The sequence below is a fragment of the Triturus cristatus genome, chromosome 10 (assembly GCF_964204655.1).
Source record: "Triturus cristatus chromosome 10, aTriCri1.1, whole genome shotgun sequence".
NCBI classification, from domain to species: Eukaryota; Metazoa; Chordata; class Amphibia; order Caudata; family Salamandridae; genus Triturus; species Triturus cristatus.
The window spans coordinates 1,238,475,338-1,238,489,260 of NC_140593.1; the positions used below are offsets into that span (position 1 = coordinate 1,238,475,338).

The following is a 13,923-nucleotide window of genomic DNA, read 5'->3' on the forward strand; positions in this document are numbered from 1 at the left end:
TCCATGCTTTTGAGAGGGTCTGCTTGGTGACTCTGTTACTTTCCTCCATGTTCTTGTGAGGTCTGCTTGGTGACTCTGTTACTTTCCTCCATGTTCTTGTGAGGTATGCTTGGCGATTGTGTAACTCTCCTCCATGCTCTTGAGAGGGTCTGCTTGGTGACTGTTACTCTCCTCCATGCTCTTGAGAGGGTCTGCTTGGTGACTCTGTTACTCTCCTCCATGCTCTTGAGAGGGTCTGCTTGGTGACTCTGTTACTTTCCTCCATGTTCTTGAGAGGTCTGCTTGGCGATTGTGTTACTCTGCTCCGTGTTCTTGAGAGGTTTGCTTGGCGATTGTGTTACTCTGCTCCGTGTTCTTGAGAGGTTTGCTTGGTGACTGTGTTACTCTCCTCCATGTTCTTGAGAGGTCTGCTCTTGAATGTGTTACGTTCCCTAATATTCTTGTGAGGTCTGCTTGGCGACTGTGTTACTCTCCTCCATTTTCTTAAGAGGTCCGCTCTTGAATGTGTTACGTTCCCTAATATTCTTGTGAGGTCTGCTTTCGACTGTGTTACTCTCCTCCATGTTCTTGAGAGGTCTGCTTGGCGACTGTGTCACTCTCCTCCATTTTCTTAAGAGGTCTGCTCTTGAATGTGTTACGTTCCCTAATATTCTTGTGAGGTCTGCTTGGCGACTGTGTTACTCTCCTCCATGTTCTTGAGAGTTCTGCTTGGCGACTGTGTTACTCTACTCCATGTTCTTGAGAGGTCTGCTTGGCGACTGTGTCACTCTCCTCCATGTTCTTAAGAGGTCTGCTCTTGAATGTGTTACGTTCCCTAATATTCTTGTGAGGTCTGCTTGGCGACTGTGTTACTCTACTCCATGTTCTTGAGAGGTCTGCTTTGCGACTGTGTTACTCTCCTCCATGTTTTGAGAGGTCTGCTTGGTGACTGTGTTACTCTGCTCCGTGTTCTTGAGGGGTTTGTTTGGTGACTGTGTTACTCTTCTCCGTGTCCTTCAGAGGTCTGCTCTTGAATGTGTTATTTTCCCTAATGTTCTTGAGAGGTCCGCTTGGTGCCTGTGTTACTCTTCCTAATTTTCTTGGGAAGTCTGCTTGTTGACTGTGTTACTCACCTCAATGTTCTTGAGGCTTCTCCTTGGTGACCGTGTTATTCTTAACTCCATTTGTGGTTTATCTGATCAGTGACTGTGTTTTTCTCTTTTTGTTTTCCTCTGCTGGGACCTTGTCTAACTGGACTGATGGACAAAAGATGTTGGAGGAGCATGTCAGATTGGAGTGCAAATGTCACGGGGTGTCAGGTTCTTGCACCATGAAGACTTGCTGGGTGACGCTGCCTAACTTCAGAGAAATTGGCTTTGTCTTAAAGGAGAAGTATGAGCAGGCGGTGATGGTGGAAGCAGTGCGTGGCCGCCGGCAGCAGCAACCAGCCTTTCTGAAGCTCAAACATTCCCACATCTATCGCAAGCCTACCTCCAGTGACCTTGTGTACATTGAGCAGTCGCCCACCTTCTGTGAGAAGGACTTGGTGACTGGGAGCATGGGCACCCACGGTCGCATCTGCAACCGCACCTCACTGCATTCTGACAACTGCGAGCTGATGTGTTGCGGCCGAGGGTACAACACCTTTCAGTACACACATGTTTGGCAGTGCAACTGCAAGTTTCACTGGTGCTGTCAGGTCACCTGCAGCAAATGCAGTGAAGAGGTGCATGCATACACCTGCAACTGATAACAGAGATGGCCCGTGGAGGGCACATGCCTCCTTTACTGATTGCCGTCAGGGAGACTCCAGTACAGTTTCGTTCAGCGCTTGCCTCTGAGACCCTCTTCCAGAGGAGATGTCTTTGTGGAACCCAAGACAGTTGTAGGCCCAGACTGGTGGAGCCAACATGAGGTGGAGCAGCCAAGTTTAAGGCGGAAACTAAGGCCGAAGGTTCAAGTGAGCACAAGCGAGGTGCCCAGTATTACTCTATGCCCACACGTACTTGCAGAGGAGCTTCATGTAGAAAAGAGGCTTCTATTAGTGCTCTACAGTAATATTTTGGAGAATTCTGTATCCAGGCACTACTTCGAGCCACTGAGGAAGGCTTGCATCTCTGCCCGGTTGAAGAATGTACTCTGGGAACATAGTGATGAACACTGCATCTGTTGGCTGCTGGGATACAGTGGAGAACGCTGCATCTGTTGACTGCTGGGATACAGTGGAGAATGCTACTTCTGGGCATTGCTGGGATACAGTGTAGAACGCTGCATGTGGGTGCTCTTGGAATACACCGAAGAATGCTGCATCTGTTCGCTGCTGGGATACAGTGGAGAACGCTGCATGTGGGTGCTCTTGGAATACACCAGAGAATGTTGCATCTGTTGACTGCTGGGATACAGTGGAGAACCCTGCATGTGTGTGCTCTTGGGATACACCGAAGAACGCTGCATATGTTGACTGCTGGGATACAGTGGAGGACGCTGCATGTGTGTGCTCTTGGGATACAGTGGAGAACGCTGCATGTGGGTGCTTTTGGGATACACCTGAGAATGCTGCCTCTGTTCACTGCTGGGATACAGTGGAGAACGCTGCATCGGTTGACTTCTGGGATACAGTGGAGAACGCTGCATCTGTTGACTGCTGGGATACAGTGGAGAATGCTGCTTCTGGGCATTGCTGGGATACAGTGGAGAACGCTGCATGTGGGTGCTCTTGGAATACACCGAAGAATGCTGCATCTGTTGACTGCTGGGATACAGTGGAGAACGCTGCATCTGTTGACTTCTGGGATACAGTGGAGAACGCTGCATCTGTTGACTGCTGGGATACAGTGGAGAATGCTGCTTCTGGGCACTGTTGGAGTCCATCTAACAGTGCTGCACTTGGGTACAGTTGGAATACTCTGGACAATGCTGCATTTGGGAACTGTTGGAATATATCGGCGGGCGTTTCACCTAGGCACTGTTCAGTTACATAGAACAATGCCGTGTCTGGATGCTCTTGGGACACACTAGAGAACGCTGCATATGGGTGTTTTTGGGATACGCCAGAGAACGCTGCATCTTGGTGCTCCTGGGACACACCAGAGAACACTGCATCTGGTTGTTGTTGGGATACGCCAGAGAATGCTGCATCTGGGTGCTCCTGGGATACGCCAGAGAAAGGTGCATTTGGGTGATGTTGGGATACACCAGAGAACGCCGCATCTGGGTTCTGTTGAGGTACACCGGAGAACGCTCCATCTGGGGGCTACTGGGATACACCAGAGAGCGCTGCATCTCGGTGCTGTTGGGATACACCAGAGTACGCCGCATCTCGGTGCTGTTGGGATACGCCGGAGAACTTTGCATATGGGTGTTGTTGGGATACACCAGAAAACGGTGCATTTGGCTGCTGTTGGGATACACCGGAGAGCTCTGCATCTGGGTGCTGTTGGAATAGATTGGAAATGTGCCGCATCTGGGTGCTGTTGGGATGCACTGGAGAATGCTGCTTCTGGGTTCTGTTGGAATACACTTGAGAATGCCGCATCTGGGTGTTGTTGGGTACACAAGAAAACAGGGCATTTGGCTGCTGTTGGGATATACTGGAGAATGCTGCATCTGGGTGCTGTTGGAATACACCGGAGAATGCTGCATCTGGGTGCTGTTGGCATACACTGGAGAACGCTGCATCTTGGTGCTGTTGAGATACACTGGACAATGCTGCATCTGGGTGCTGTTGGAATACACCGGAGCATGCTGCTTCTGGGTGATGGTGGGATACACTGGAGAATGCTGCATCTGGGTTCTGTAGGGATACACTGGGCAACGCTGCATCTGGGCCCTGTTGGAATACATAAGAGAATGTTTCATGTGGGTGCTGTTGCAATACATCGGCGAACACTGCATCTGGGTGCTTTGGAATACACCGGAGAATGCTGCATCTGGGTGCTGTTGGGATACACTGCAGAACGCTGCTTCTGGGTGCTGTTGGGATACATTGGAGAATGCTGCATCTGGGTGCTGTTGGAATACACCAGAGAATGCTGCATCTGGGTACTGTTGGGATGCACCGGAGAAAGCTGCATCTGGGTGCTGTTGGGATACACCGGAGAACCCTGCATCTGGGTGGTGTTGGGATACACTGGAGAATGCTGCATCTGGGTGCTGTTGGGATGCACCGGAGAATGCTGCATCTGGGTGCTCCTGGAATATGCCAAACAACACTGCATCTGGGTGCTGTTGGGATGCACCGGCGAATGCTGCATCTGGGTGCTGTTGGGATACACTGGAGAACGCTGCATCTGGGTGCTGTTGGGATGCATCGGATAATGTTTCATCGGGGTGCTGTTGGAATACACCGGAGAATGCTGCATCTGGGTGCTCCTGGAATATGCCACACAACACTGTATCTGGGTGCTGTTGGGATACCCCGGAGAATGCTGCATCTGGGTGCTCCTGGAATACGCCACACAACACTGTATCTGGGTGGTGTTGGGATACCCCGGAGAATGCTGCATCTGGGTGCTGTTGGGATACACTGGAGAACCCTGCATCTGGGTGCTGTTGGGATACACTGGAGAACGCTCCATCTGGGTGCTCCTGGAATACGCTACAGAACGCTGCATCTGGATGCTGTTGGGATACCTCAGAGGACGCTGCATCTGGGTGCTGTTGGAATACCCCGGAGAATGCTGTATCTGGGTACTGTTGGGATGCCTCAGAGGACGCTGCATCTGGGTACTGTTGGGATGCACCGGAGAATGCTGCATCTGGGTACTGTTGGGATGCACCGGAGAATGCTGCATCTGGGTGCTGTTGGGATACACTGGAGAACGCTGCGTCTGGGTGCTCCAGGAATATGCTACAGAACGCTGCATCTGGATGCTGTTGGGATACCTCAGAGGACGCTGCATCTAGGTGCTGCAGAATACATCAGAGGGTCGTGCCATTGTCAGGTGCTGGGATGTACCGGCGAATGCTACATTTGTTGGCTATTGGAATACGCTAGAGCATGCTCGCTCCGTGGGCCCTTGGATGCACTGAAGCACACCAGTAATAAGGTACATGCCTGTTGTAACATTATGATAACATTAGTGATGGCTGAGTCTGGGGGCTGTAATGTCATTGTGACTTAAAAGCTTTTGTGGCAGGGTAGGTAGCCATGTTCTCTCATTTTGGACTGCACCCTCTACTTTTAATGTAGTTTATGCTGAATTTGTTTTTTGTCTTTTGATGACATTATGTTAAAGCATAAGGACTCCTTTGTTTTGGGTATTCCTCAAGCAGCGCAGTAAAATGTTTTTCAAATCATGCTTAGCCACACACCTGCTTTGAAGGGGCAATGCTAATTCAATGTATAAATGCAAGAAATTAGCAGGGAGCTTGCTCCTGCATAAGAAACATACATTTTATAACTGTGGTAGGTCAGTTCGGACTTTAAGAAGCATGCAGCTCAGTCAAAATAGAGAAAGTGTTCTAAATGCTAAAATATATCTACTTTACCGGTAGAGTATGGATTTCACCATGTACTTACCGTCGTCTGTGGAGTATGCAATAATGTCAAGCAAGTGAAATTAAAACCGCACATAGAGAGTTTCTTGAGCGGTTTGCTGTATTGATTAGGAATCGACAGGCTTCCTAGTTGAATGTTCGGTGGTACCTTTCTCAGGCGCATCGCTGCCAAAGTCAAAATTATACATCTTCAAACCTGAGAATTGCTGCAAAAATGGAGAGGACCCGGGCTGGGGACAGAAGGGCGTCAGAGAATCCTGGATCCCAGAGCTGTGTGGCCATCTGCTCATGCCATATGAACCGCAGGGTTGAGGTAGCACGGTGAGAATGCTGATCCCAAATCCTTAGAAGGAATCAGTGGCGCAGGGTCTGCCAGCGATGAGTCTGATGATGAGGAGGAAGTTCTCTGTGAAACGTTCTTGTCCACAGCTGATCCTGAGTTCCTGGTGGAAAAACATCCTCGGAGTCTAAACACAGTCATGAAACTGTCCTCCCGGATGGAGGTAAAGTGGTGTCAGTGCTGCTGGGATATCAGGCAGTCTCCCATCTCTCTACCCTTTCCTGTGTTGGGCACATGTCCATGTCATATGTTCATTGCACAAATAAAACATCATGCCATCTTCAAAACCTCCAGTTTTATGGCTTCCAAATGATTTTTGTTAAAAATATCTTGCCCCAAACACAGAGGTAAAGACAGCGACATGTTTCATCCTCTAAGTGGTGGCTGCCTCCTGGCTGTCTACTGTGACATCTCCAGAGGGGTTGAAGGTCATGTGATATTAATGTATTTCATGCCGTCAGTGGCGCAAACGGTGTGAATGTCATTTCTTTTTTCTTTATGAAACATTAATACAACCTTAAAGAGTTAAGCACAGGCTCAATCATATAACCTAAATAACCAAGTAACTGCGTCTGAAACAAAATGGTGATATGTCATATCAGCCCCTGCCACAACTAAGTACTTCTCAAAAACAGAATGTAAAAAAAATACATAAAAACAAATACCGAAGGATAAATACTAGGGGGACATGACATAAAAAACACAAATCAGTCATCATGTGTCTTTGACCACCGGCCATATCTCCATGTGTACTTCTGATTCTTCCTTCTCGGAGCGGGATCCGCTCATATTAGGTTGTCTTCTTCAACCATTCCACTCTTCCTTGTTTCCACCTTCTGAGAATCTGCTGTTCACGACCACTACAACTCAATTCAGCCTTTGCTTCTGACTAAATACCTGATTTAGATTTCGGCAGATGGGTTACTCCGTCACAACGGCGATGGATATCCCGTCCACCAAAATATAAATCCCATTATATCCTAATGAATTTATATTTACATTGTGACAGAGTGACCCATCCCCCAAAATCTAACTCAGGCCTTTAACTCTAAGACCGAGTGATCTGGTATGTAATTTAATCTTGCAATCAATATTGGCAGGTAGAAAAATACATTTGTACGTTATCAAATTTAACTGATCAAAGGCACTTCTCCAATAGGGTTCAACTCTAACACATATACAGAAATGGTTCTTGTTAGATCTGGCACCTTGGCGTGAGTCTCCCTTCCACTTTTTGCTGATGTGCCTCAGGTGTTTTGTCGGTGTTAGCTGCTCAGGGCACTGTGCCACTGACAATCAGTGCCACAGTGCAAGTGCTCCGTATGAAAAGTGTATACATTGATTGGTGTCCATGTTTGGCTTATTTGGTTTACTATCAGCCCCTAGTAAAGTGCACCAGGAGTGCCAGGGCGTGTAAATGCAAATGCTGCTGGTGGGCAGCACTGGTTGTGCCACCCACAGAAGCGGCCTAGTAAAATGTGTCTAAGGTCTGCCATTGCAGAACCTGCGTGCAGTCTGGTACTGTCATGCTGACTGCGCAAGTGCACCCCCTTGCCAGTCCCTAAACCTTCCCTTAACTACATATTAGTCACCCCTATGGTAGGCCCCAGGGCAGGGTGCATTGTAAGCATAAGGTAGGACATGCCCTGATGTGTGTGGCATGTCCTAATAGTGAATTACAGCCATTTTCGTTTTTCACTATTGAAAGGCTACCTGCTCTCCATAGGCCAGAATGGGCTGCTGGTATTGTTACACTCTATAATCCCAGCGGAATCAGAGAGCATGGTAGAAAGTCAAGTTTAGTATGCCTGAACTCAGAATAATAAAATACTTCTTTTAGTAAAGTTTATTTTAATATCCTGTGTTTAGAAAGTTAGTATTTACTTGCCTACCCATTTCAGTCCGCCTCTGCTTTGTGTGTGTGTGCTGCCTAGTTTCAGTGAGGGGCAGGGCTGGGGAATTCCAGGAGACAGGCTGGCTGCCAGGTGGTGGGTAGACAGATTACACCAGGATGGGTGGGAGGAGTACACCTTGACTCTGAATAGACCTGTGCTCTGCCACCACAATGCTGGCTCCGCCCCCTGTGGAGCGGCTGATGTCTCTGCCCTGTGCACTGAAAGGAAAGAGCAGAGTCACCTCAACAAAGTGCTCCAAAACCGGACTGAGCCAGGCACAGGCCCCCTGGCGACAAAGAACAAAAGAAACTGTGTATAAAAGAAGGAGCCCTGCTCCTAAGAAATCAGATCCTGTTTACGCCAAGAAGAACCTCTGCCCGAAGAGAAGGACCTGGGAAAGCTGCATGGAGGAGTACTGTCTCTAAGCCTGAGAGACTGGCCTGTGGTGGGTGCCTTGCTGCAAGAAGGAGAGGAAAAGACAAAAAAAGACTTTGAAATCAACTTGTGCTTTGTGAACAATCTCTAAGGGCTTGCTTGTGAACTTGCCCCCTGAACTGCGCCCCAGGAACAGTGGGCGCTACCCCTCCCTGGAAGGAGGAAAGCTGCTGCGGGTGAAATTGCCCTTCCACGCTGACTCCAGAGACCAGAGTGCAACCGGGCACCTACCCCGCACTTTGAGAACCTGTGTGACCCCTTCTGCTGAGCAACGCGACTCCTGCACGAGTGTACCGCTGTGAGCACAGTGACGGCCTGCCTCGCCTGGCCGGAACAAAGTAAGCTGCTGACCCCTCGAGCCGGAGCTCGCACCGTAAGGAGGAACTGGTCGATTTGAGCCCCTTGCCTCTGTGGTCCCCGAGCCGCAGAGATCACTGCAAGGACCGACGACACTCAAGTTCGCTGCCACTGGACGACGCCTGCAGCGCTGCGCGCTGAAATCACCCCTGAGCTGCCCCTCCTTCCCCCAACCTAGCTGCGAGTCTCGAAGTCCTGAGGCGCCCCACGAAGCTTCACTGCCCGCTGCTATACGGGACTGCACCGCAACGTGGGACACCTTGCCGCCGACTGCTGAGGCCGCCCCGAACTTTCCCTAAAGAATTAAGGTACTGTGCGCCCCTGTACGACGCGTACTCCCGACCGTACGGCCCGTACTGCTGAGGTCCCCGTAAGCCTGCACACGCGGGAAGCATGAGGCGAAGTAGGACTCGTACTAAGCTCGTACGAAGCGTACCTGCGACTGTACGGCCCGTACCGTTGAAATCTCCGTACGCCTGTTCACGCGGGAAGCGTGGGGCGCAGGAGGGATCGCACCAACACCGTACGACGCGTACCGAAGACGGTACGACACGTACTATCGCCGGTACGGCACACACAGAAGGCGCTACGGTGCGTACTGGCCCCCAAGAAGTGAACTTTACATCTAAACTTGGCCTTCTAAGAACTGTGGCCTCCTGGAACTTTACAACCAAGTAACTGGAACCCCATTTTGAGAGTGAAAGACTGTATTTGAAGCCTGCCTAAAGAGTCTTATATAAAGAGCTTTGATTTTCACAATAACAATCTGGAGTCTCTGTGTGGTGGGTTTGTGGTTGTTGTGGGATACCATAAATGCTTAACCTCATGCCCTCTGGAATCTAGCCTGACTGCTCACGCCACATTACCTAGAGGGTGAGCAGGGGTTATTTTTCACGAGTAATCCTTTGCCCTGACTTAGAGGAAAGGGTCCCTGCTTGTCACAAGTGCATACCTGCGCCAACCAGAGACCCCGGATTCTAACAGTTCTCATGATTTTTGCACATCCCAGCATCTGTATTATGCTGGGATGTGGAATATGTATTATGCTGGGATGTAAGGGGAGAAGAGTTGGCCTAACGGCTAGGGCGCTCAACCTCGGACCTGGGGAACTGGGTTCGAGTCTCGGTAATGACGCTGAACATCCTGTGATTCTGGGCAAATCACTTAATCTCCCCGTGCCTAACAAAAATATGAATGTGTGTTCTCATGTAACGTAACTGGTGCTATGTAAAGCGCTTTGATACACGATTCGGATTCGGGTCAAGTTCGCGCTACATAAAACTCTGCCAAAAAAAAAAAACTACTCAGTACGAACTTCACCATTCGGTCCAGGGTCCGGCATATACAAAGTGACACCCTCTCTCTCTCAATAAACTAACATTGAAACCTGTGCTGTATTAAATATTGTCTAATAAATCAATCCCACCTTTTATTATCTGGAGTCTTGTTCTTCTCTAGCCTGTAACATCTCATGAAAAGCTGAATCATTCTCAGAAATCATTTTATTGATCATTCATTTGCCAGCTAGGAAAAGATCCTATAGACTTGGATCAGGTCCGCTCCCAACAATCACCTTTTCAAGTATCCAAGCTGGTAAGAACCCAGCCTCGGACAGCCAGACCTTTCATTACATCTAATCGTGTATGAGGAACTCAAAAGTTCATAGAACAATATTGAACTTTCAAGACCACAGGAGATGGGTTTTCCATCTAAGACATGATTCTCCAACTTGAAAAGCAGAATGACCCCATAAGAGTGTCTCACTATCTACCAATTTAGTAGCCCCATTCTAAAAATTATTAGCCCTTTCAGCCTTTTTGCTTCACTGTTTACAGACTTTGAAGTGGAGATGCTGTTTAGATTCAAGAGCCCTTTACTGAGACTGGAATCTAAGAGGGTATTGTGGGCAAAAGCCACACTTACTCTAACTCTGAAGCGATCTAGAAGAGGTACTTTCTTATTGGTGTGTCATCTTTTGTTTCCATGTCTCTTAGGTGCTTCAGATGTACAAATTATAGAAATTATTCAAAACAATGCACTATTAGATTTTTGTGAGTATACACATTAACCTAATCACCATATTCTATAATGTAGATTGGAATACCATGAATTATTGTTCTACTGTAGATTACATCAACATGGTTCTATATATTAGGTTTTTTGGGGCACAGAGCACCATTTGATGCAGCTATGACAGTGAGAATATGATTTATTACTTTCTGTTGATCAACTGCAAACAGTCAAGGAGTTTGCCATCAGATCACACAAAAAGTCCATCTAGGGACTTTACTCCGCCACCCCAGAACCACCGGCTACTGGCTGAGTAAGTTGGTATTATTTCCTCTCATCATATTCAATCAAATAATTTTGATTAGAGAGAACCCCAATGTGGCAAATTTTCCTTAGAAGGATCAATGAGAAAAGATCTGTGCTGTATAGGATGCTTTCAGCACCGTATTTGGACAAAATATCGAATTATAAATATTGAGATACACAAATATCGAGTTTTTATTATTGCGATACATAAGTATCGTGATGCAGAAATATTGTTGAAAAGAATATCAATTTTGTTAGTTAAGTAATATCGCTTACAAGAATGTCTGTTTTTTAAATACCATTTTTAATAATATAGTTGTTTAAAATATTGTTTTTTAAATATTTCTATGTGTTTTCGTTCATTTATTAATTTCATATGTACAATATTGTTTGTATAATTGTTCACTTTGTAATTTTGAGTTGTTCATAATTTCGTATTTAATTATTTATTTATTTTTTTTGAAACCGTTTATTACAAATCTCAAGAATATACAATTATGGGCCCACAACCTTCGTATTTAATTATTAATAGTAATTTATAGTGTTGTAGCGGGTTGTGAGATTTGTAGGGGTACAGGGTGGGAAGTATATTTAATTAATAAAACGTTTTTAATTTTGTATTAATGATTTAATTGACAACTAATTATCTAAATTGTGTAATTGTTATTTTTTTGGTTGTATTTCATTTGTGGGTAGTTTGATTTGTAGGGGTGAAGGGTGGGATATCAATTATTTAATAATTGATGATTGATTATTCAATAATTTACTATTGTTTCATTTATTGTTAATTATTTAAATTGTGTGATTATTATATTTTTTAAGTTAGATTTTAGGTGTGGGTTCTTGGGTTTGTAGGGATATTGAGTGGGAAGTTAATTAAGTAATAATTGATTAATAATTAATTAGGAATGTATTGTTAATTATTTAATTGATTGTTAATTATGTAAGTTATGTTAATATTAGATTTTTTAAAGTTTAGTTTTAAGTGTCGGTCGTTAGGTTTGTAGGAGTATAGGGTGGGAAGTTAATTACGTGATAATTAGTTAATTAGTTAATACATTATTACTAATTTAATATTAATTTGTTAAATTGGTTAATAATCATATATGTTTTACATTATATATTAGGTGGAGTTGTTTTGCTTGTAGGGGCATAGGGTGGAAAGTTATTTGGCCTATAATTAATTGACAAATAATTATTCTTGTATTTAATTATTTAATTGATAATTAAATATGTTAATTGTCTTATGTCTTTATTTTAGTTATATTTTAAGTGTAGACTGCTAGCTTTGTGGGAGTATAGTGTGTGAACTTAAGTGAATAATGAATTATAAAAAAGTTTTATAATTTAAAATTAATTAACATGTTTAATAATCATTTAAATTGTTTGTGTTTTTAGTCTTATATATACATATTTTATATTAAGAGTTGTATATTTATTATCAACTAATAGGGTTATTAAAATATATTATGTGTTTATAGTGAAGTACTTTCCCTACTGTTGCACAGGCTGGATTAGGAATATCTAATTTCACCCTTCCGAAAGTCCAACACTTTCCCTACTGTTGCACAGACAGGAGTTGGAATATCACATAAGCCCTCTGAAGTTGATATTGCTGCAGTAATTCACTGAAAGGTACCATACCACCCTTAACCCACAAGTCGCCCACCCTGGACAAGCCAATCAGATCCCATTTATCAAACCCAGGTTGCTGCCCAAGGACACTCAGGCGATGGGAGTCAAATAATGGAGTCGCCTGCGTAATTTTGCCCTTCCAGCACAGCGCTGAATTAGCGAGATGCCAGATGGAGACCGTCGTGGAGGTTGGGGTGAACTTGGGCTCTAGTTTTGACCCTCCATACAATGCCCTTAAATAAGTACCAGGTAACATATTATGTCTATCCATCCGGTATGCAGGGTCATCAATTGGCCGGTACATCCAGTGATTAAGAACAGTAAGTTGTGAGGCCCAATAATATGCTCTGATGGACGGTAATGCAATGCCGCTGTCATACCAGCTCCTAATAAGCTTGGCGAAGGTGATCCGGGGTGTGCCATTGTTCCACAAAAGATTACGAACTTCGGACTCGACAGAGGTAAAATACTGAGCTGGAACTAAATGAGGGGTATTCTGCAACGCATAAAGAAAGCGAGGGAGTGCCATCATTTTATAAAGAGCTGTCCTTCCCAAAAGCGTAAGAGGGAGAGTCCTCCAATGTTGAACATCCGCCTTAAGACGCTGAAGGGGGGGCAGCAGATTACGCTGATAAAAAACCGCCTCATCTGTCGTAACGTAGATTCCCAGGTAACGAAGCCATCAATAACAATTTTAGCACCACAACTTAGCGGAAGAAGCGAAGAGTGTCCACTCAAGGTATATATTAGTGACTTATCCCAGTTAATAGTATAGCCGGAGTATTTTTGAAATAAAGTGAATACATGAAGCACTTCATGGATCGAAGACCGGGGATTGGCAAGATAAAGCAAAATATCATCAGCATAGAGGGACCCTTTGTCCATCCACCCCGGTGACCAGTTTAGTCCACGAATCCAGGGGTCCCCCCTGAGCCATATCACAAGAAGTTCAAGCGCCAGGGCAAACAACAACGGGGACAGAGGGCATCCCAATCTTCTACCACGCCCCAACTCGAAAACTGCCGATCTGCTACCATTTACCGCAATTCTTGCCAAGTGTTTTGAATAGAGGAGACGCACCCAAGCCAGAAACCAGTCCCCAAAACCGTATCTTTCCAACGTTGCAAAGAGGACAGGCCATTCAATCATGTCGAAGCCACTTTGGCGTCCAGAGACATAATAACGGAGTCTTCATGTATAGTGGAGGCCCGCCCCAATACCCCGAACAACCGACGCAAATTAAGTGCAGTATTTTTGGTTGGCTTAAAGCCGGATCGATCCAGATGAATCAGTTTAGGAAGGAGGGGTGAGAGCCGCAGAGCCAGTATTTTGGCCAAGATTTTGACCTCGGGGTCAAGGAGGGAAATGGGTCGGTAAGAAGAGCATTGGTCTGGAGGTTTCCCTTGCTTATGAATGACGACTATATTGACCTAGCGTTGCGTAGCCAGGAGAACGCCCTCTTGCACA

At 45.8% G+C, this 13,923-nt stretch overlaps 1 protein-coding gene across 1 annotated transcript in view; it reads left to right on the top strand.

The window, feature by feature from the left end:
- The window catches only part of LOC146797169 (protein Wnt-7b-like), a 131,284-nt gene that overhangs the window by 81,738 nt on the left and 35,623 nt on the right, over positions 1 to 13,923 (top strand). The window contains exon 4 of the mRNA XM_085629868.1: positions 1,250 to 5,027. Within this exon, the coding sequence (XP_085485994.1) occupies positions 1,250 to 1,729 (480 nt within the window). The 3' untranslated portion in view covers positions 1,730 to 5,027. The remainder of the gene's footprint in view (positions 1 to 1,249; positions 5,028 to 13,923) is intronic.